At 42.1% G+C, this 23,432-nt stretch overlaps 1 protein-coding gene across 6 annotated transcripts in view; it reads right to left on the reverse strand.

Annotated features, from left to right (window-relative positions):
* Positions 1-13,931, reverse strand: part of TET1 (tet methylcytosine dioxygenase 1) — a 132,383-nt gene extending 118,452 nt beyond the window's left edge. For 5 of the 6 annotated variants that reach the window (XR_015157096.1, XM_086382637.1, XM_086382635.1 and 2 more), the window contains exons 1-2: positions 13,623-13,931; positions 1,034-3,060 (exon numbers count right to left, since the gene is read on the reverse strand). Coding sequence is in view for 5 of the 6 variants with exons in the window: in XM_086382637.1 (XP_086238763.1) it covers positions 1,034-2,938 (1,905 nt within the window). In the remaining variant the exon portion in view is untranslated. Of the gene's footprint in view, positions 1-1,033; positions 3,061-13,461; positions 13,589-13,622 lie in introns of those variants that run through there. The other variant, XM_086382636.1, reaches the window with a different exon arrangement.
* Positions 13,932-23,432: the final 9,501 nt, after the last annotated feature.

The raw sequence follows: 23,432 nt of genomic DNA on the forward strand, positions 1-23,432 counted from the left end.
ACTATACTCATATTCATAGTAGACTCAAAAAATTTCAAGTGAGTAATCTAAAAATCATAAAACACCACAGTTGACAGGTATTTAAATTTAAGCACGTTTGAGTATTAACCAAGCTCCATAAAATTCCTTTAAACAAAGTAAGTCAATGAATACTTTGACTACCTTAGTTTCATAACTGTAATAGTAAGTATGAGTGTTATTATGTATATATCATTTTGGACTTTACAAACAATTTTCGATTTTTGATCACCATTGAATCCCAACAATCCTGTGAGATATGCAGAGCAAGTGGAAATTACCTGCCAAAAGTTGAAGCGAAAATTCTATTATTGTTATACCTCCAAGGCAAAGTTTCAAGATAAAAGATAGAGACAATTTTATTCTCTCAAAAGAAAAGTTTATTTCCTCTGGTTCCTCAGGATGCAAGGCATTTAGTGACTTTGTTCCACTCCTAGTTTTTAAAAATGTAGCTTTCAAAATAAGACACACTAAAATAAGGCACAGTGGAAATCTTTCCAAAATGACATTTCATACAATTTCCCTATTCTCCATCAAAACCTATGATGGAAAAACTTAATGTTCTAGCTTTCTGAGACAAATTCTAAAAATAAGCTAATGTATCACTCAGTGTGCAAGACATGCCTCAGGTAGCTCCTCAAATTCCTCTAGATAACTTAAAGCAACATTTTACCAAAGCAAAAGAATGTAATACTGAAGCAAACTCTCCACATGGATTTCCCTGGTGGTCCAGTGGTTGAGAATCCACTTGCCAGTGGAGGTGACAAGGGTTCGATCCCTGATCCGGGAAGATCTCACGTGCCATGCAGCAATTAAGGCTAAGCACTACAGCTGCTGAAGCTGGTACACTCTAGAGTCCCTGCTCACTGTAACTAGAAAAAGCCTGCATGCAGCAACAAATACCCAGCACACCAAAACAGAATACAATTTTTTAAAATTATTTTTAAACAATAGTCTCCAGAGATCACTCTACCAAGTTTCACAGGTGTCCCCAGCCCTTTGGGTATTTGCTTACCTCCAAAGACACAATGACAGATGGCTTCTTTTTCAGTTCCTCACATTTCCTCTTCTTACAGATCTGATGGCTGTTCTTTCTATTCTTACAGTAAGTACATTCACCACAATTGGTCTTCTGCTGGCAGGGCTCACAGACCCCACATCGCTTTCGTTTCTTCTTTTCCAAGGTAGGTAGCAGAGTTGTGTAGGAAGGAGAAGAGGTACTAGCAAGTGGCACTGGCCTAGACACCACTGTGGTGTTGATGTCAACCAACCTGGTGGCGCTGATCTGGGAGCTCCCTCCTTCCAATGTGCTGGGACTCACCAGGGGGAGCTGGGCAATGCCCTGTGGAGCCGGCTGAGGTCCTCTCTCAGGGGCTAATGTGAACCCCTGAGTGTGAGCTGGCAGAAAGCTTATATGAACCTTCTTCTCATTTTCTATATTGTTCATAGGTATTACAGGAGGTACCAAAATTATCTCTGAGTTTGATGATGGTTGAGGAGTGTGACCTGAACCCAAAGGCAAAATCTGCATAGTGCCCGGGACCTCAAGCCCAGATGAAACAGTGCCCTGGGGCTCGGGCCATGCTGGGAGAGCATTACAGGTAGCAACTGGGTTAAGAGGGGCAGGAAGAAAAATAGGTGGGTCTGAGGCAGTACCACCACCCATACCAAGGACTTGTTGATTTAAGATAGCACCAAAGACCTCTCCTTGGACTGGAATAGCACCAGGAATCTCTGGTGGGTCTGGAGTCTCACCCAAAGGCTCTCCATGAACTGGGTTAGCACCAGGAACTTCCCATTGATGTGGGACAGCACTAAAGGCCTGTCCTAGGACAGGGGTGGTATCAGGAACTTCCTGTTGATCTGGGGTAGCTCTGAGTACCTCTTGATGATCTGGTTTAGCACCAAGGGTTTCTTGTTCTGAACCTGCCAAGAGGAGTTTTATTAATGAGGTAGGATATATCGACCCACCAATAGACAAACAGTTTCTAAGGTCCAACGCAGGTACAACCTTATTAAAGCTGGAGGTGGGGCAGCAATCATGTTCACTTTTGATGGGATCCAGGTAAGAATCAGACAGCTTAAGAGATTCTACTCGTGAACCCAAATCTTCTAACTGAATGCTGGGGTTTCCTTCAGAGGTAACCTTGAGGGCTGCTCTTTGGAGCAAAGGAACACAGACAGTGTCCTGAGCAAACATTCTAGGGGAATCACTGATATTATTCAATGTCTCTCTAGAGAATAGTCCTTCTCCACCACATGTCCCTTCCAGTGACCCAGAAAGAATCTCTGCTGCAGGGTCACTAGGAGTAGAGCAAATTATTTTGGAATCCTGGACACCTTGGGACCAAGACTGGGTTGTCTCTTGGCTCTCGTCTTTAATGAAAGATGCATTTTGTATGCCAATTAGCTTCTCTATGTCAGGGGGGACTGGGGGGTCTTGCATTGGGACTGAATCATTTTCTGAGTGCTTTACTCCCATGTCTGTAAGTACCTTATAATTACACTCATGTTGCTTTCCTAGATTCTTAGGTGGTGGAACTTTCTTGGGTCTGGCTATGACCATTGGGGGTTGGGAGAGTCGTCTGCTAAGAGAGGTGCTTCGCAGAGCCATTGTAAACCCATTGCAAGTTAAGGACTCTGGGTTCTGAAAAAGAACCTCGGTCCTATCCAAATTCATTCGTGCTGCTCCAGCTCTTGTCAGAAGGCTTCTGACTGGCACAGTCAGTTTGGGTTCTGTTTTTTTCTTAACATCTCTTTCTTGCACGAATTGCTTCAATTTTCCAGGGCTCACAGTCTTGACAGTCGCCACATTTTTGTTGGCTGGCTTAGATCCCTTCTTCAGTTGGTTGTTTTTCTTCTTGTTTAGATCTTCCCTCCTGACTAATTTGGAAGGTCTTGCGTGGCGAGATCGAGACATAGCTATGAAGTAGGAAAATCTGAAAGGGCATGAGGGACAGAGTCATTGGTCCTTTGGAAAGTCTCACTTCAGAAGAGAATCTGCATGCACCATGGTTGTGCTCAGTTGCACGAGGTTTTGGTCTGAAATAAAAAAAAACATTGGCAATGAGTCTTTTTTCTATCTAGTCTCTCATTTGAAATAGAATATTGGAACTTCCCTGGTGGTACAGTAGATAAGAATCTGGCTGCCAATGCAGGGGACACAGGTTTGATCCCTAGTCTGTTAAGATTCCACATGCTTTGGAGCAACTAATCCCATGTACCACAACTACTGAGCCCGAATTCTAGAATCCATATGCTGCAACTATTGAGCCCCTGTGCCTAGAGCCCATGATCCAAAATAAAAGAAGCCACCACAGTGAGAAGCCTGTGCACTTCAAGAAGAGTAGCCCCTGCTTGTCAAAGCTAGAGAGAGCTTGTGAGTAGCAACAAAGACCCAGCACAATGAAAAAACTGTTTAGAAAAGAAATGGAATATTCACTAGCAATTATTAATTAAAATTAAGAAACAATATTTACCACAAAACCAAAGTATAATAGACACAAAACATGCTAAAGTACCCTTTAAACCTTGGATTCACAAATAAAGCTCCTTTAATTTCTGTGACAATTGATTAAGTTAATGAAATTCTTTGAATAAGCTAAGCATGGGGGTTTCTTTAAATTAGAAGCCACAACTATTCTAGTTACAAGTAGTTTAAAGCTCAAACCTAATCTTTACAAATGTGAATATTTAAAAGTTACCTCTTTATCCCTTAGTTCCCCAACCAGGTGGCGAGGGAAGGAACCAGGGCCACAGCAGTGAAAGCACAAAATTCTAATTACTGGACCACCAGGGAATTCCCCAAAAGATACCTCCTACACCCTTTTCTCAGTCCATCACTACCCAAGCAGGGTATTGCCTGTTGGACAGCAAAGCTGCTAAAGCCAGAGGAAGAAGAGCTTACATTATCCAGGAAACTCTACTCCTGGAGACACAATAGTATTAATAGCATATTTCAGTTAACAACCTAAATTTTTCAGACATGTTTCTAATAAGCAGCCATGTTTAAAAAACAAATTGACTATATGAGGATCTTATCTAGTTTGTTTCACTTTTTCTATTTCATATTCAGTGCTCCAGTGGCACCCCACTCCAGTACTCTTGCCTGGAAAATCCCATGGACGGAGGAGCTTGGTAGGCTGCAGTCCATGGGTCACTAAGAGTCGGACATGACTGGGCGACTTCACTTTCACTTTTCCCTTTCATGCATTGGAGAAGGCAATGGCAGCCCACTCCAGTGTTCTTGCCTTGAGAATCCCAGGGATGGAGGAGCCTAGTGGGCTGCCGTCTATGGGGTCGCACAGAGTCGGACACGACTGAAGCGACTTAGCAGCAGCAGCAGCAGCAGCTCCCATTTCACTTGGTTTATGTTTTCCAATTTCTCCATCTCTTCTTTTTTTTAATATTCTTTTTAAAGCTTTTATAAAGCATAGTAGAAAAGCTCTTGTGTGTGTGTGTGTGTGTATATATATAAATCATACATATAATATATACCTTTTAGAAAACTTATGAATTTTTGCCTAACTAAAAAATTTATAACATTTTGAGTCCAGTTGTTTGACTTAGCATAAACAGAATGCTAGATTTCTAATTTAAAATAGACATGCAGCAAACAATAAAAGTTTACTGTATACCATAGGGAACTATAGCCAATATCATATAATAATCTGTAAAATAACTTCAAAAATAATATGTGTAACTGAATCATGAAAAAAGAATTCTACTTTTTGAAATTTAGTAATGTTTCTATTTTGACAGTTTTTCTAAATGTTCTATGGACATCTAATAGCAACATATGAGATACAAAATTTTAAATATATTTGTGTAGGATATAAGATTAATATAAATAGAAATCTATTATATTTAAATTATTAATGACATCATTCAAGATACTCTTCTCATTTTTTTCTACACTTGATAAAAATATTCTCAGAGAAATGTTAATATGTTGCACTATGATTATACATATATTTATTTTCCCTTGTTTTTCTTCTGATGTAGCTTTATTTATCCTTGTTTCTTTGTTGTTAGGTATCTAGAGGTTTATGATGTTTATCTTCTTTGTGAATTGTACTTTTTACCATTAAAAATATTCATTTAAAAATAAATAAATTTAATTTAGAATCTACAAATTTTTAGTTTTATACACACACACAAAAACAGCATAAAATCTGGGGAGTTAGTATCACCAGATTAGGTTACAAATAGATCTCATGGGTCTGTAAATATCTGAGTACCTCCTCAGCATAAGGAAGACATTGTCATGGGGACTGTCCACACCCAGAAATGATGTCCCTCTTTCCTCCTTCACCCAACTTAATCCAAAGACTGCTGGTTCTAGGTTCTCCTTGGTGGCCCAGTAGCTAAGACTCTGTGCTGTCAATGCAGGGGGCCAACATTTGATCCCTAGTCAGAGAACTAAATCCCACATGTTGCAACTAAGGGTTCAAAAGCTATAACTAAAGATCCCACGTGCTGCAACTAAGACCCAGTGCAGCCAAATAAGTAGATAAATTAAAAATCCAAAGAAACAAAGACTGATGGTTCTAAAGCCCTTCTACCAAGGGTCCCAAAATTTTCATGCTGAATATCTAAGCAAGGAAATTGGAAATAATGAGAAAATGAGATAATACAAACAATAAAGAATAATAAATCAAGCAACTATTATTTGAAAGTTCAGAAAAGAGGAGAAAATGAAAGGGGACTGGCCAAGAACCATCATCAAATTGCACTGTTGTCTCCTCAAATGGCCTGACTCTGACCTCAAAGAGATGGGAATACCAGACCACCTGATCTGCCTCTTGAGAAACCTATATGCAGGTCAGGAAGCAACAATTAGAACTGGACATGGAACAACAGACTGGTTCCAAATCAGGAAAGGAGTACGTCAAGGCTGTTTATTGTCACCCTACTTATTTAACTTATATGCAGAGTACATCATGAGAAATGCTGGGCTGGATGAAGCACAAGCTGGAATCAAGATTGCCAGAAGAAATATCAATAACCTCAAATATGCAGATGACACCACCCTTATGGCAGAAAGTGAAGAGGAACTAAAGACCCTCTTGATGAAAGTGAAAGAGGAGAGTAGAAAAGTTGGCTTAAAGCTCAACATACAGAAAACTAAGATCATGGCATCAGGTCCCATCACTTCATGGCAAATAGATGGGGAAACAGTGGAAACAGTGGTTGACTTTATTTTTCTGGGCTCCAAAATCACTGCAGATGGTGACTGCAGCCATGAAATTAAAAGATGCTTACTCCTTGAAAGGAAAGTTATGACCAACCTAGACAGCATATTGAAAAGCAGACACATTACTTTGCCAACAAAGGTCTGTCTAGTCAAGGCTATGGTTTTTCCGGTAGTCATGTATGGATGTGAGAGTTGGACCATATTCTCCGGATGTGAGCGCCGGAGAATTGATGCTTTTGAACTGTGGTGTTGGAGAAGACTCTTGAGAGTCCCTTGGACTGCAAGGAGATCCAACCAGTCCATCCTAAAGGAGATCAGTCCTTGGTGTTCATTGGAAGGACTGATGTTGAAGCTGAAACTCCAACACTTTGGCCACCTGATGCAAAGAGCTGACTCATTTGAAAAGACCCTGATGCTGGAAAAGATTGAGGGCGAGAGGAGAAGGGGACAACAGAAGATGAGATTGTTGGATGGCATCACTGGCTCAATGGACATGGGTTTGGGTGGACTCCAGGAATTGGTGAGGGACAGGGAGGCCTGGCTTGCTGCGGTTCATGGGGTCACAAAAAGTCGGAGACGACTGAGCGACTGAATTGAACTGAACCAAATGATCATCAGTCTGTGGTGAAATGAGAAAAAAAAAGAGGCTGAGTACACCTGAAACTAACACAACATTGTAAATCAATCAGTGAAAAAGTGAAAGTGTTGGTCTCTTTGTCATGTCCTGACTCTGCGATTCCATGGACTGTAGTCTGCCAGGCTCCTCTGTCCATGGAATTCAATAGGCAGTAATACTTGAGTGAGTTACCATTTCCTTCTCCAGGGGATCTTCCCCAACCCAAGGACTGAACCCGGGTCTCCTGCATTGCAGGCAGATTCTTTCCTATCTAAGCCACCAGGGAAACACAAATCAACTATATTTCAATTTTAAGAATAAAGAAGTAAAAAAAAGGCATGTAAAGTTTTTCATAAGCCTGAATTAATTTAACTAATGTCTTCCTTTTTCTCTTATTAAAATTTCCTTTCTAAATATATAGAGTGCTTCCCTGGTATCTCAGTAGTGGAGAGCCTGCTTGCCAATGCAGGAGACAGGGGTTTGATCCCTGGTCTGGTAGTATCCCACATGCCTCGCAGCAGCTGAGCCTGTGTGCCACAACTATTGAGCCTGTGATCTAGGACCCAAGAGCCACAACTACTGAGCCCATGAGCAGCAGCTCTGAAGCCTGCTCACCCTAGAGCCTGGGCTCCCCAACAAGAGAAGCCACAACAAGGAGAATTCCCAGCACCACAGCTAGAGAGTAGCCCCGCTTCCTACAATTAGAGAAAAAGCCAAACAGCAATGAAGACCCATTCTTAAATTCTTAAATAAACAAAATTTATTTTAAAAGTAGAAAATTCCCTGGTAGTCCAGTGGTTAGGACTATGTACTTCCATTGCAAAGGGAAGAGGTTGCATCCCTAGTGTGGAAGGTAAGATTCTGCAAGTTGCATGGCCAAAATAAAAATTTTTTAAAGTAATAAAAGTCTTTTTTTGTGAAAAGGTGGAGATGGGTTTTTTTCTTTTCTTTTAAAATTATTACCTGGTACAGTAAAAATTTGACAGTGCTCTACCATCCTCAAATTTTGGTTTTGTTTTGGTTGTACTTTTTTGATCCAGGTAATCCTGGGATACACTATTTGGTTTTGTGGCTAGAGATGGTGTTGCATTAGAAAACCCTCCGTTTCAAGCTGTGATCACCAGCTGTGTCCTTCAGCAAACTATTTAACAGGAGTCAAGTTTCCTGTGTTTGAAATGAGGTTGTTTGGGGGAACCAATGGGCTTCTCTGGGGAAAACCTAGTGGTAATGGTTTCATCCTTTTGATATCTGAGGTAAGAACAAAGACTTTGAAAATAGATGTGGGTTCAATTTCTAGATCAGAAACATTATCAGCCATGTGATTTTGACAAATTCCTTGGTCTCTCTATTCCTCAGTTTACTTACGTATATTAGAATAAGAAGCATAATAAGAACTTTCCTAGCGGTCCAGTGGTTAAGACGGCACACTTTCAGTGCAGGGGTCATGGGTTTGATTCCTGGTCAGGGAAATAAGATTCCACATTCCTTGGGGTATAGGAGGAAACAAAAGCATAATAGTACTGACTTTACTGGGTTACTACGAGAATAAAATGAGATGATCTATGAAAAGGCTTAGCACAGAGCTGGCATATAATAAATGTTTTATAAATGAGAGCTTAAAAAAAAAAAGTCTGCCTACAGGCCAATATACAAAAAAAAAAAAAAAAAAAGAGAGAGAGAGAGAAAATAAATTTAATAGTAGTTATCATTATTATAGAACCAATTTAATTCTGAGTCTGCCATATCCTGCAAAATAAGATCTAATTCTTTTTTTTCTGTCTTCACCTAACACATTGTAGGCCACACGCTATAATAAAAGATCTCAGAGCACAACATTTAGAGTTAAAGCATTGAGCCTTTAAGAAAGATTTTTAAAATAGACATTAGTGATAACATTAACCACAAGAAAAACAGCATTTTGATACATCTGTGCTAAATACAAATACTAGGCTAAATACAAATCCACTTGAATTCTTAGCATTTAAGCTTACTGCTTTTCCTCCTTTCTTAAAAAAAAAAACAAAACAAACAAACAAAAAAAACTAGCTCTTTTGCTGTGAAAAGCTGTAGGATATTTTCTCCAAAGACCACTGGTTTTCACACCACCATTTTTAGAAAACAAAGACATTCCAATTCTAATCTCCAGAAAGTCAGCAATCTTTATAAGGATGTATTTTCAGATAATAAAAAGCAATCCATCCCATTCAGTAGAAATTCAGAAATTCAACAATATCGGTATAAGCATACTTTATGTCTTATATCGGGATTACATGGCTAAAAATTATTAGGGGCATATAATCTAAGTACTGCAATCAGTCATGAAAATTAAAATTTGTATGCTGAGGCAAGTAATCTGTATATGCCAGAGGGTGTCATGGGATCTGCTTTTGAAAGTAGTTTATAACTTGATCTCTGTCTCATATATTCTTTTATATTTTTTAATGGAAGTGCTTTAGAAATTCAGACTTGTAATTAAGATAATGTTTACCATTCAAACCTTATCTCCTGAAAAAGAGCCTGTCAAGGAAATGGAAAAGGTATGAGCAACAGGGATTGGAAAGATGTGGCCTCTTTAAATGATAACAGCATTTTTATGAGATCCCGAAAGAGGCCAATGACCCCTAAAAACCCAACTGCAGGAAAGAAACCACTGGGTACCACTCAGCTAAAGAAACAATCAGAAACAAAATAAGGACTCCCACAAGATCTTAATTTTATCACTTGACTCCACTGATGAAATGTAACCCCTTTTGTGATAAACTAAGTTATCCCCAGGGCTGAACTCTGAGAGGAGAGGCAATAAGCTTTTTCCGAAATTTGGGAGGTGGGGCGAAGGGAGGGAACCTATTCTATTATATAGATTCATATTTAAATATGGAATTTTCTATACATCTTATTTCCTTATTAATTTATAAACATTATTAAATGCTTTATTTCATTTTTGGGGTGCTTTATTTTTTATAGAGTACTTAAGTCATAGAAAAATATATTTACAATTGAATACTAATTCCACTTCCGTTTTTCATTTCTGATGAAAACTGACATTTCAGTATTTCTCAAAAATCAGCTTTATTCTACTCTAAAGTATATCCTAGAGTCTGAGTGCATGGAAGTAGCTACAGGATAACATGATTGGAACAGAAAATAAGAGAATTATGTCCTTGTTATCAAACATACCTAGGAGGTCCCAGAGGGGGCCTACATGCAATTAATTGATACTATCTGGTGAGCTCTATGTTCCTGGAGGAGAAAACAAAGCAAAATGAAACAAGCAAAACTTCCAACAACTGTGGGATGCAAAGCATCACTTGGGTAACTAGTATTTTCAGCAGAGGGCATCAAGATCCCCAACCCATAATAATTTCCCCCCCCCCTAAAGTGTCCTTGTGACATAAGGGACTGGAGTTGGAGTAGTACATGAGATCTAAACATTACTGCCCAGGAGATAAGGGCCAACTTATAATTTAAAACATGCAAAGAGATTCTAGCCCAAAATAGAAAATCGAAGGTTACAGAGAAAGTAGAGAAGAGGCTAGATCGGGTCCCAGGGCCTATGTGTATATCTGCTAATTATTCACACATAATTTAAACATAGCTAACCAAATTGATCAACAGGATCAGACTTCTGCCTCAGTATTATTTGAGTTTACTAAGTAGTCTTTCCCTAAAGAAGCCTTAAAAAGGGGAGATGGGGGGAAGCAAAAACAATTTCTGATGCAATCACCTTGCCTAGAAACTGAAAAGCTGTCTTCCTAAACTGTATCAGTCGTCTGTAAAGGACAATATTGACAGTACTGTGATAGAAAAATCTTCTCCCACCTACATCCCTCCTCCTTCTGGATCTCCTAGTCCCCTGAGGCAGGAAGTGGCTGAACTGATGTAACCATCCAGCCCACATGTCAATTTAAAATTATACTGCAATCCTTCCCACCACCAGTAGTGGCCAAAAGAGTGGTGAGTATTTGCATACATAGAGCTAGTTTCGAAAGAAACTCTGATTTCATAGTCACTCCATTCAGCTTCTTAGAATTTAAAGGCTGCTGCACTTGACTGAGAAATACAAGACTTAAAGCATTTCTTTTTAAAGGGCACCACTTCGCTTAGTTTCCTCCAGTAACTAAGTTCTGAAGGAAAAGGAGGTGGGCGGGCTGCTTGTAGTTCCTAGATAGTTTTCTACCACAGGAAGTGTGAGAGCTCTCCGCACATGGAAAGACTGTGGAGGGAAACTCAGTAGAATGCCAGCAGATTTAGTCAAAGTCTCCTTCCATATGTAAAACACCCTTGCTGCCCTGCCGAGAGCGAGGGGGAAAAAAAGCCAAAAAGGGCCACAGAAAGGGAAGGGATAAGTTAAAATGGAAAGAGAATGACCCCGCCAATAACAAGAAAAGCATAAAACATGTTGAGAAGAAGAGGGAAAAGCAGAAGGAAGAAAATGTCTAAAGGAAAAAAAAAAAAAAGCAAAAAAGTAGAGGAAGGGGGAAGAAACATGTAGCAATAAAGCTAGAATATAAAAAGACAACTGGATCAAAACACAAGACTAAAGTTAGAAAGATGGAGGGGTGGGAAAAGAGATAAAGAGTAGACGAAGGAAAAATACAGAGGCAAAGAAGAAGGTGGGGGAGGGGAGGGACAAACAAGATAAAGAGTGGAGGAGGAAGAGAAACAAAGGGCAGGGACAGAGGTGATCCAAAACTCCAACCCATCAATTCTAGAAGATCCGAGCTGGGAGCCATAGTTAACCTTCGGTTAAATGGTAAGCGGTGATCCAGGAGTTCTTAATATGAGCTACTAGTCTTTGCAAAGAGATAGGGAGAGTGGATACTAATAACTCTCATACTTGATTCTGAAGTTTATTTGAAATAATAACATGGTTTTAAACACTGTCATACATTGACAACCAAGCTAATTAAGATCTCTTAACTGGGGAGTGAAGGCACTTGGGTTTCAACCTGTGTAACCAACACAAACCAGTAAAATCAGGAAATTCACTCAAAATCAACGTTACCTGAGGCTTTTAGTTCTTAGAAACAACTCTGACTAATCCCCAAACCTCTCCTTATCTGCATAACCCGCCTTGTTTAACCGTACGCATAAATTCCTAATATGTCTTAAAAAGTTCTCGCCCTAACCGGTTCACAAGCACATTTTCCAAACTCATTTTGGCATCCTAAGTGAGGCCTAAGGAGGCCGACATTTTTAAATTTTACTTTATAACATTGAGGAGAGGGGAGGTGGAAAGGATGGGCACTTTGCAGTTCAGAGCGGACCTGAGGTTGCTGCCCTGTAGCGCCGCCCTTAACCGTCTGGGTGCAGCGCTCAGACTAGACTGTGCACCTAATCGACTCCTCGCTCAAAATCTTGAAACACTTTTCAAACATGTACTTATAAACTGATCATTACTGTATTATGCAGCTCATTTTGTGCTCAAGAGTGGAGCCGGGGAGTAGGGGAAGAAGCAATGGGCGAGTTGGAGCTGGGGGAAAGACTCCCACTTCAAGTAATATTTATTCTCTTGTTGATACATTAATTTTTATTGGGTCAGAAATGCCCAATTTGTGTTCCCCATTACAGTGGGAGGTATACTGTGAAGGGCCAGCAACTTCCCGACCGCTTTTTTGTAGAGACTGCGCACAGCCCTTAGTAGCTGAATCGCTTTGGGAGTGTGGGTGAGAGGGAGGGAAGGAAGAGAGGAGAGGGAGTGAGGAGAGGGAGAGAGACCTAGCCCAGTCTCTTCCCGACACGTGAAGTGGCGGCGGTCCCTGGCACCCCCAGACCCGGCCCCTCACGTGCCGTCCGAAGTGTCCCGGCACCCAGCTCGGCACATCTCCCACCCTAGGGCCCCACTCCAGGATTCCGTGCTAGTGATGCGACGGCAAGCCGGCGCTTTCGGCGACCGAGAGGCGCCCGTAAGGGTTTTTAGAAGGCCATTTTGACAGAACACTATTCTATTCCCTACTCCCTTCCTCCCGGATCCGCAGAACTCCAGGTCAACCTCTGGCAAGCCTCTCCTGCTACCTCCACTCCAAAATTTTCGTCCCTCAAGCCTCCTCCCCGAAAAGCTCAGGGAAGGCAAGTGCCAAATGTTCTCCCAACGAACTGGCCCCCTGTATTAGCATGGGGGAGGAAGAAAACTTCTTTTCGGGACACACTTGAGTGTGGGACAGCCCGGGTTCCCCATCCGAAACTTGCCCTAACTCTTCGCTCTCCTCAGCCCGAGGCGCTCAGACCTCCGTTTCTCCTCTGAGGGGCATCAATCACGGGCACAGTCGGGGAATCACCCCCTCCCAAAGCCACGCTTGCCCTCCCCGCAATCCTCCCGTTTTCAGCGGAGCCCGGGGTCCTAGCCTGAGGCGCTGGGCTCTCCCCACCCGGCGTCCCAGCCCGGCCTCAGGGCAGGCGACCGCGTCCTCTGGCCGGGGGCATTGTTTACCACCCGCAACAAAAGCGCCCCAAGCGGCCTTGGGTGGGGGGTCGCCGCAGGGAGTGGGCCCATCCCTGCGACCCCCGCGGCCCCGCGGACACGGAACCCCGGCGCACGTCCAGCCCCAGCCGTGCACTGCCCTTCGCAACCCCTTCCGGCCTCCGCGTGTGCCTCCCCAGACCCCTGCCCTCTGTCCCTCTCCCAGCTCACCACTGGCCCCCTCAGGCTCCGAGGACTGCGCGCGTTCCCCCGGCTCCAAGCCTGCAGCAGCCCTCGGGGAAACTTTCCAACTTGCGATCGTCCCCACAACTTCGGAGTCAGGGGCCCCGGCGGGCGCGAGGGGCGCGGGAGGGCCCCGGGAGGACACCTACCGGCTGCCTGGCAGGGTCAGGGCCCGAGCCCCCGGGGTGGGCGACTGCTTCCCAAAGGTCCACAGCGCAGAGGCAGGTAGAGTTGCATGACTGGGGCGGGGCAGGGGGGCGTCCGGGGGGGCAGACCCGGGAGCAGAGGGCCCAGCGGCTGCGCGCACAAAGCGGCGCGGGAGCGGGCTGCGCTGCCGCTCCCCGCCAGGTCAGCCCCCCGGAGCAGCACTGTCTCCCCAGGACAGACCTCAGGGAGTGAAGCTGGGGCTCTGCCTTCCCTGGACCCTGCTCTGCTGAGCGAGAGGCAAAACGCGAGCTGGATTTCCCTAAACTGGAGCTGGACTCTCCTGTGGACCCTTACCCCTCCCCTTGGCCCTCTTCTCTCCCAACCATTTTTTTTTTAAAGGTCAAAGGAGAGTATTGGAGAGGGAAAACGTTATCAAGATCTTCTTGTCATGATATATATATGTTTTTTTAACTAGGTACTCTGGGGCTGACAGAAAAGTTTTGGGGTCTCTGAATTGAATGTTTATAGATACATTAATGGGGATGCGAGGTCAGAGATGCCACCATTGAGCAATATTTGGGTCGCAAGCAATGGAAAACTGCCCTCAGCACCTTAGAGAGAAGCCAGAGAAGGGTTGTGTTCCCTTGACTCAGAGCTTGATGTCTCAAGGATCATCATAACATTTTTGTTCGTTATTTGCCTTTGTGCATTGGTGGTATTCATTTTCCGGATGAAGAAGACATAGGAATAAATAAGTTTTCATCATTAAGACGAATAACCAGTGCCAGTATACCAAAAGTAAGACTGACTGGGGCGTTCCAATTTCTCCCGAAGTGTCTGATGGGCTGTTGCTTCTTCCAGCAGACAGTTATTAAACAGACATGGGAATCTAGATCTTTAACGGAGTCACAGTGGTAAGGAACATAGAAATCATTCCTTCCAGGTCAAATTTCAATGGAAGGGAAAAGACTACTTGTATTGCCTTCCACACCATTCTATCCTTATCCTGAACATAATTTTTATTCTTTGTTATACCTGCTTTAATAAACATAACCAGATTGTTCTTTCGAGAAAGATTCCTAAACTTTCAAACTTTCTCACTGATTGATTCATTCAAATTTATTCTTGAGCTAGGAGCTGGGCATACAGAGTTTAATGCAATTTGCTTCCTACCCAGGAGTGACACACATTCCAGGTTTGCAAGCAGAGCAAATGAATGGCTCCACTGCAGTATTTTCAGGGCTACAGTCAGATAAATACCTTGATTGGAGAAAGAAATGTGGTTTTTAAAATAAAACTTCTGCAAAAATGCCACTCTTCTTAATGTTTGCGAAAGCCTAATTGTCAGTATCTTGTCAGAAACAATCTCCTAGGACCGAAATGAAAAGAATGTTGGGAGAGTTTGACTCAAAACTTAATTTTCTTAAAGAACAAAGGGAGAAAGGCTATCATGAACTAGCAATATCCTGGCTTTTGTCAATTAATTGAAATGATTTACTTTAAAAGGTATTGAGGGGCTTCCCTGCTGGTCCAGTGGCTAAGACTCCCATTGCAGGGGGCTAGGGTTCGATCCCTGGTCAGGGAACTAGATTCCCTGTGCTACTACAAAGATCAAATATCCCACATGTCCCAGCCAAATAAATTATTTTAAAAAGAAAAAGAAAAGCTATTGAGATGGAAAAATCACACAAAGATATAGAGAAATGTCCAAGACAATGCTTATTCTCTCCGTTTCATAAACATTATTTGAGTCCATACTGTGTGCCAGGCACAGTTTCATACTTTGGGGAAACAGCAGGAAGCAAACTGAAACCTCTTCTCTAGTGGTGACTTGGTGCTTGTATTCAATAATGGAGTATTCAATAATGGAGTGGGGGCAAGGAGAATAAAAGCTAGAAAGCAGAATACACATAATGTGTTAGATGGTGATGGTGAGAGTGGGAGGAGGGAGAAGGAGAGTAGGGGACACTGAATCCTGGGGAAAGCTGCAATTTTAAATCCAGCAATCAGCTCATGGAATAGATCTGAAAGAGATTAGGGAGAAAGCTGGGGGCGGATTTTATGCTTAGGAAGGAGCAAATGCAAAGGCCCTGAAGGTGGGTTTGTATCTGTGGTGACAAAACAATTTCACTGTATTTCCCAATGGTAGAAAATTGGAAACTGGAACTTCCCTGGTGGTCCAGTGGTTAAGACTCCACTGCAGGGAATGCACGTTTGATCCCTAGTCAGGGAACTAAAATTTCACATGCCATGTCCAAAAAACAAAATTCAATTAAAAAATCAGAAACTGAGTAACAGTCCATTAAAAACAAGGGAAAAAACAAGATAGATAGGTCCCGATGACCAAGTCTGAGACAAGTTTGAGTTTGGAAAAGAGGTTTAGCTTGGAAAAGCAAATTTGAAAGTCATCAGCATGTAGATGACAATGAAAGTCACCTTGGTATCTGAGACTTAAAACATAGCCCTAGCAACATCTGGTTCATTTGAACCTGTTAGAAAAGGGGTCTGATAATTATAACAGACACTAAAAGGTTGAATAAATTGTGGGAAACTAAACAATAACATGGATCTACCCAAAGAGAAGGAAAGAAAGTGCAATTCTTTCCAGACCTCAGTATCAAAGAATAAATGTTTAAGCAATTTCCTACTATCCTTACCCATTCTTAATAACAAAGCAAGAATTCCAGTCTTATTTCCAAAAACCTCTCTAGAAGAGAGAGGTGAAAATAAGGTAGGTATAGGATCTTTGCTTATGTAACTTCCTAAATACATAACTGTAATTTCAGTTTAGTTGCCCTGTTTACTAATTAACTTCACTAATGTCCTCTATTGGCAAAAAAAAAAAAAAAATTTTTTTTTCTATTGGCAATTTTTTTTTAATTTGGCAGAACTAACTGCTGGTGGAGAACTCTTACACATCCATAAAAGTAAAAATTGTGCAAACAACTAAGAAAGACAGACTTACTATTCTCTATAAGGAGAACAGGCGTGGATGGATGGATTGATAGATGATATAATGATATAATAGTAGCTAGGAAAGAGTTAATAGTCCCTTGGTGATGTGGGACACTAACTACAATCAGAGAGGTCCTGGAAGAGCAGGGGAGGATGGGCAAGATAAACCTGTGCTAATAGGTCAGCATCGAAAAAGATGTAACGCTATCAATTCTGCTAGAAGTCCAAGAAAGCACGGAAAACCTAGAGTTGAAAGACCCAAGGGAATTCTCAGAGAATTTTCATGGAGCAGGTCTGCAGGAATTGACATTTACTTGTCAGTTTACTGGCAGATGCAGACCCAAAATCTTTTTCTCACTCAAGTTTCTAAACTGTATCAAAGATTGTCAAGAAAACATAGGGTACATATAACATATGGTAGGTACAAACCAAAAGACACCTCAGTTGAGAAGGTGGTAGAGGAAATCAAATTGATATTCTGAAGGAGAAAAAATTTTAGGCTTGCCAAATTGGTTTTGGAACTGGTTTTGGAAGGAAGTGGGAAAATTAGCATACCTTCACAGTAACTATAGAGAATGAAGATATATTCTAGTTATGATAATGAAACAAGATCTTTTATTATATAGTCAGCTTCCAAAAGAACCATATCCTTTGGACTTTCCTGACAGTACAATAATTAAAACTCTGAGCTCCTATTACAGGGGGCGCTGGTTCTATCCTCGGTTGGGGAATAAAAGATCCTACATACCTAGAGTTGTGGCCAAAAAAAAATTTTTTTTAATTAAAAACTAAACATATCCCAAATCAAGAACTATCTGAGTGTGGTCAAACTCAGTCTGTTTTGGTAAAAACTCCTTCCCTACTTCTATGACAAAATTCAGCCATTTTCCCCATTTATGCCTTGTCCAGCAACTTTAATGATAAACTTTCCAACCCACTAATTCATTCATCCTCTTAACCTCTCCAGAATTTAACCTATCCTGGAAGCATCCTGATTTGACTTCTACATCCACATCATCCATTTTCTCTACTGTTTGCAAACAGCAGAATTCTGTGAGGGCCTTAGACAGCTTTGACATCATAAGACCTAAATCTGCATTAGGTCTTTATTTCTCCTCAGCAATCACTATTTTGGGAGCTTTTGAGTCTCTTCCTGCCATGAGATCTGTTTTAAGCCTTTATTTTCTTAACCTCCAAAGCTGTCCACAGCCCAGGCTGTCAAGAGAGGCTCTTGATTTCTTTTTTACTTCTTCCAGTTTTATTGAGATATAAATGACATATAGCACTGTATACCTTTAAAGTGTGCAACATAATGATTTGATTTATACACATCATGAAATGATTACCACAATAAATTTAGTGAGTAAGTTTTATCGCATGTAGAGGTACTTCCCTGCTAGCTCAGACAGTAAAGCGTCTGCCTACAATGCAGGAGACCCAGGTTCGATCTCTGGGTCAGGAAATGGCAACCCACTCCAGTATTCATGCCTGGAAATCCCATGGACCGAGGAGCCTAGTGGGGTACAGTCCGTGGGGTCACAAAGAGTCGGACACGACTGAGTGACTTCACTTTCATTTTCACTTTCATGTAGAAACAAAATGAAAGAAAATTTTTTTCCTTGTGATGAAAACTCTTACAATTTACTCTCTTAAATTTTACATATGACATATAGCAGTGTTATATTGTGTTGTACATTATATCCCTAGCGCTTATTTATTTTATAATCAGAAGTTTTTGTACATTTTGACTATCTTCATCCAATTCCATCTCCCCCCACTCTCCACCTCTGATAACCACAAATCTGATCATTTTTTATATGAGTTTCTTTGTTTGCTTATTTATTTTTGAAGTGTAATTGACCTACAACGGTCTGTTAGTTTCTGGTCCACAACACAGTGATTCAATATTTCTACCTATTACAAAATGATAACCACAATAGATTTCTTTTTCATATATAGCATTTTAATTATTTGGCTGTGATGGGTCTTCACTGCTGCGTGGGCTTTTGTCTAATTGTGGCGAGTGGGAGCTACTCTCTAGTCGTGGCTCATGGGCTTCTCACTATGGTGGCTTCTCTTGTTGGGGAGCTCAGGCTCTAGAGCACGCAGGCTTCAGTAGTTGCTGTGCAGGAGCTCAGTAGTTGCGGCTCCTGGGCTCTAAAGCACAGGCTTGACAGTTGTGGCGTGGGGGTTTAGTTGCTCCATAGCATGTGGGATCTTCCCGGACCAGGGATCAAAGCTGTGTCTACTGCACTGGCAGGCAGATTCTTCACCATTGCTCCACCAGGGAAGCTCTACAATCGATTTCTTAATTACCTCTCCCTCCCTTCCTGAACAGTACTGTTTCCGTCCTTACCTGAAGTTTTTTCCCCTGTTACGTGGCCGTCCATTTTCTTGTGCCCTTCAGCCTAGTCTCCATGCTACTTTATTGAAGCATTTCTACATTAATGAATCCTTCTTTTTAGTCTCTTCAGGCTCTTCTTCACAAGTACCTTCTTGTCTACTGTCTAGAGGTCTTCCATGTTTATCATACTTAGGACATGCTTTTGCTTTGTCTTGCCTTCCCGTCTATCTTTAGCCCTATTTCTCTCCATGACAAATTCTATTTCATGCTGTTTCCTGTTCCTATAACAGCTATTTGTTTCTGAGTCCACTGACTTACTCTCCTGAAGTTACATTCACAACACAGCTTCTTCATTCCCTTTTTTCATCCCCCCCCCCCCGCCCCCACTCTCGGAAAAGGCAATGGCACCCCACTCCAGTACTCTTGCCTGGAAAATCCCATGGACGGAGGAGCCTGATAGGCTGCAGTCCATGGGGTCACAGAGAGTTGGAATGACTGAGTGACTTCACTTTCACTTTTCACTTTCATGCATTGGAGAAGGAAATGGCAACCCACTCCAGTGTTCTTGCCTGGAGAATCCCAGGGACAGTGGAGCCTGGTGGGCTGCCATCTATGGGGTTGCACAGAGTCGGACACGACTGAATCGACAGCAGCAGCAGCAGCAGCCCCTACCCTACATTTTGAAATTTCTCATCCCTGGAATTTTGTGACACCTATAGGCCATCCTGGTTCTTCTCCTAGAAGTCCAACCAAAATGCCTTCACCATCTTCTTCCTCTGGCTACTTCCTTCTTCAGAGCCCTCTTGGCATTGCAAACACTTTGGATCTCCTGGTCCAGCCAACTTCCAAAGCTGACTCTCCAGCCCTGAATGTTTTGCTCTGTGGCTGCAGTCCATTATCTCTGACCCCTGAAGCCGTGTGCTGTGTTCCTCATCTCTTTCTTTGCATTTTCACCCGAGACATGCTGGGACCTGCTCTGCTCTGCTCTGATACTTGTTTCTCATTACATCACACGTGGTGACTTCTACCTAGCAGGCACATTAAAGCCACCTGACTGAATTATTTCCAAATGTTTCCTTCCTCCCTTCTGAGAATTCACTTAAGGCTGTTGATAATTTGGCGAGTCTCTTCTAAACAAATGTACTTTCTCTAGCATTGTGAATAGAGGGGATGGAAAAGTTGGGACAGATACAGGTCTGCCTGGAATGTCCTTCTCCCTCCTGTTCTCTCCTCTCTTTCCTCTATATTACTCTCAATCTTGCCAGGCTGGCACACTTATCTTCATCCCTCAAAACCCAGCTCACAAAGCTCCTTGTCTATGAAACCTCACATAATAACCGAGGCAGAATTAAGAGCTTCGTAGCTCTCTCAACAGTGCTTCTGCAATAGTCCCATATCTGTCATAGTACTTCTCTCTCATGCCACCCCGTTACTAAACTGTACATCTCTCAAAGGACTTCTCTTCCTTTTCTATATTTCCAGTGCTAGTTCCTGGTCCACACATAGTGATTCAGGACATAAAACAAAGCAGACACCCAATATTTGTTAAATGACTCTCAAAGGTCCTATCTAAACTATCTAAACGCTGTGACCACAATTATGTAATTCTCTGTGCGAGTGCTAAGTCATTTCAGTTGTGTCAGACTCTTTGAAACCCTATGGACTACAGCCTCTATCCACGGATTCTCCAGGTAAAAACATGGGAGTGGGTTGCCATACCCTCCTCCACGGGATCTTCCCGACCCAGGGATCGAACCTGAGTCTTTACGTCTCCTGCATTGGCAAGCAGTTTCTTTACCACTGGTGCCACCTGGGAAGCCCATATCATTCTATATGTTTGTACAAAAGAGGCTAATTTCTTGGTAATCTTCACATTGTCACAATACCTTACACATGGCAGAAAATGTAAAGTGCTAAGCAGGGACACTGTAGGTCCCTTTCCCATCCCCTCTTCATAGATATAAGATGCATTTCAAAAATATCTATCGTTGCCTTAAAGTTTGCTAAAGCCTTCACCATCTGAAGACTTCTATTATTTAAAATCCACTGATAACTCAGTTCCTCTAGAAAATTGTTCTTTTTTAAAAATTAATTTATTAATCAGTTTATTTGAATGAGCTGAATCTTCGTTGTGGCATGCAGGATCTTTGATCTTCATTGTGGCTTGTTTTTTTGTTTGTTTGGGTTGTGGCATGTGAACTCTTAGTTGTGGCATGTGGGATCTAGTTCCCTGATCAGGGATCGAACATAGGCCCCATATATTGGGAGCACAGAGTCTTAGCCACTAGGCCACCAAGAACCCTAGAAAATTGTTCTTGAACAATCCTACTAGGGAATTCCCTGGTGGTCTAGTTGTTAGAACTCTGTGCTTTCACTGCTGGGGCCTGGGTTGGATCCCTGACCAGGGAACTAAGATCCTACAATCTGTGAGTGGCCCAGCCAAAAAAATTAAATTAAATTAAAAATTAAAATTAAAAAAAATTAAACAGGAAATAACCCTACCAAACATACATAACCTCAGAATTATCTCCCCTCCTCAGCATTCATGAAGAATAGTGTTGAACTTCATTACTTTATACTCACTGATAATGTGATTTTGACACTGTTTATTAGTATTATCTATGTACACATTTTGTTTCCCCAACTATGTGAAAACTTCAGAGTAAGACTCATATCTTCTATTTCTTTTGTGTCCTATCTCTTTAGAGAAACTGATACTATAATACCCTCAATAAATATTCCTGACAGGCCAAATATTGACTGACAGAGCAATTGGATAATATATCCCATGTTATCTTCTCAGTGAAAAACACTAAGCAAATCCATCAGTGTTATTATTGCTCCAGTGTGTGAATAATATAATTGCTACTGTTGATTGAATACCATCTTTACACATTATACTATACTTTCTAAACAAACATGGCTTTAAGTTGCCACGTAAATGCCCTAGACTTCCAAGTTTATCTCTCTAGCCTGACTCCCATTTTTGAGCTCCAGACTATTTTGACTTAGATCCTTCACGGACTTTTTAAACTCAACATTTCCAATATTACATTACTCTTAAAACACTCCTTACCACTGACTTCTATACACACTTTCAACCCCCGCCCTACCCTGCCTCTACCATATATCTAGCTACTCCTCCATCTTCTTTACCAGCTCATCATTCTCCAACTGGCCATTAGGTATTACAGTTACTCAAGGCTGGGGCTTCCTTGGTGGCTCAGACAATAAAGAATCTGCCTGCAATGCAGGATATCCAGGTTTTATCCCTGGGTCGAGAAGATCCCCTGGAGGAGAGAATGGCAAACCACTCCAGTATTCTTTGGAGAATCCCATGGACAGAGGAACCTGGAGGGGTACAGTCCATAGGGTTGGAAAGAGTCAGACACGACTAAAGTGACGTAGGACGCACGGACACGCACAAGGCTGAGTTCTAGGTTCTCTCTCTCTTTAGCTTGGACTTAACTAATATTATATTTTCAGCCCAGACTGCTCCATATATTCACCTCTCCAGTATCTCCTCTTAGAGGTCTCTGAGGCCTCTGCGTACTCCATATGTTGCTACCAAGCAACTCATTCTCTCCCCTGTCCTTTCACTTTGCCCTAGAGTAATAACAAACTGATCCTCTCCCCGTGATCCTTGCCTCAGTGAATCCATCCAGTCATATAACCAGGAACCTAGGAATTAGCTTTGATATCTCCCTTTCCTCAGTCCTTTTACTGAATCCATCACCAAGTTCTATCCCTTTCATCACTTCAGCATGTCTCAAATCCATCCACTTCTGTCCATTCCCATGGCCTTTACTCTAGACCAATTGCCATGTTTTGCAATAGTGTACTCACACCCACTTTTGTCCTATTTCATTATCTAAGCCACAGGCAGAATGACCATTTTGAAATATGCCTCACTATGTTAGACACAGCTTAACACTGGCTTCATGTTGCTTCAGGGATAATGTCAAGACTCCTAAAGTGGCTACAAGGCTGCCAGTGGCTATAAGACTTGACCTATTTTTCTACCTCATCTTCCATCACAAATATCCTAGTTTTTCCCACTCCAGCCTCAATGGCTTTATTCTAAAATTGCAAGCCAATAATTCCGTTCTTGTAAACCAGTGAATTTCATTGGCAGATATGTTTTATTTTAGGCAAAGCAAGCACTTTACAGTTCTTTCGTTTAGCAGCTCCCTCTATTATCTTACCAGGGAAGGCAATGGCACCCCACTCCGGTACTCTTGCCTGGAAAATCCCATGGACGGAGGAGCCTGGTAGGCTGCAGTCCATGGGGTCGCTGAGGGTCGGACAGGACTGAGTGACGTCCACTTTCACTTTTCACTTTCATGCACTGGAGAAGGAAATGGCAACCCACTCCAGTGTTCTTGCCTGGAGAATCCCAGGGACGGGGGAGCCTGGTTAAACGAGCCAACTTAAACGACTGAAGCAACGTTTAAGTCGTGTCCGACTCTGTGCGACCCCATAGACGGCAGCCCACCAGGCTCCTCTGTCCCTG

The sequence above is a fragment of the Bos grunniens genome, chromosome 28 (assembly GCF_055505025.1).
Source record: "Bos grunniens cultivar Pamir isolate PY7600 chromosome 28, Bosgru_T2T1.0, whole genome shotgun sequence".
Taxonomy (NCBI): Eukaryota; Metazoa; Chordata; class Mammalia; order Artiodactyla; family Bovidae; genus Bos; species Bos grunniens.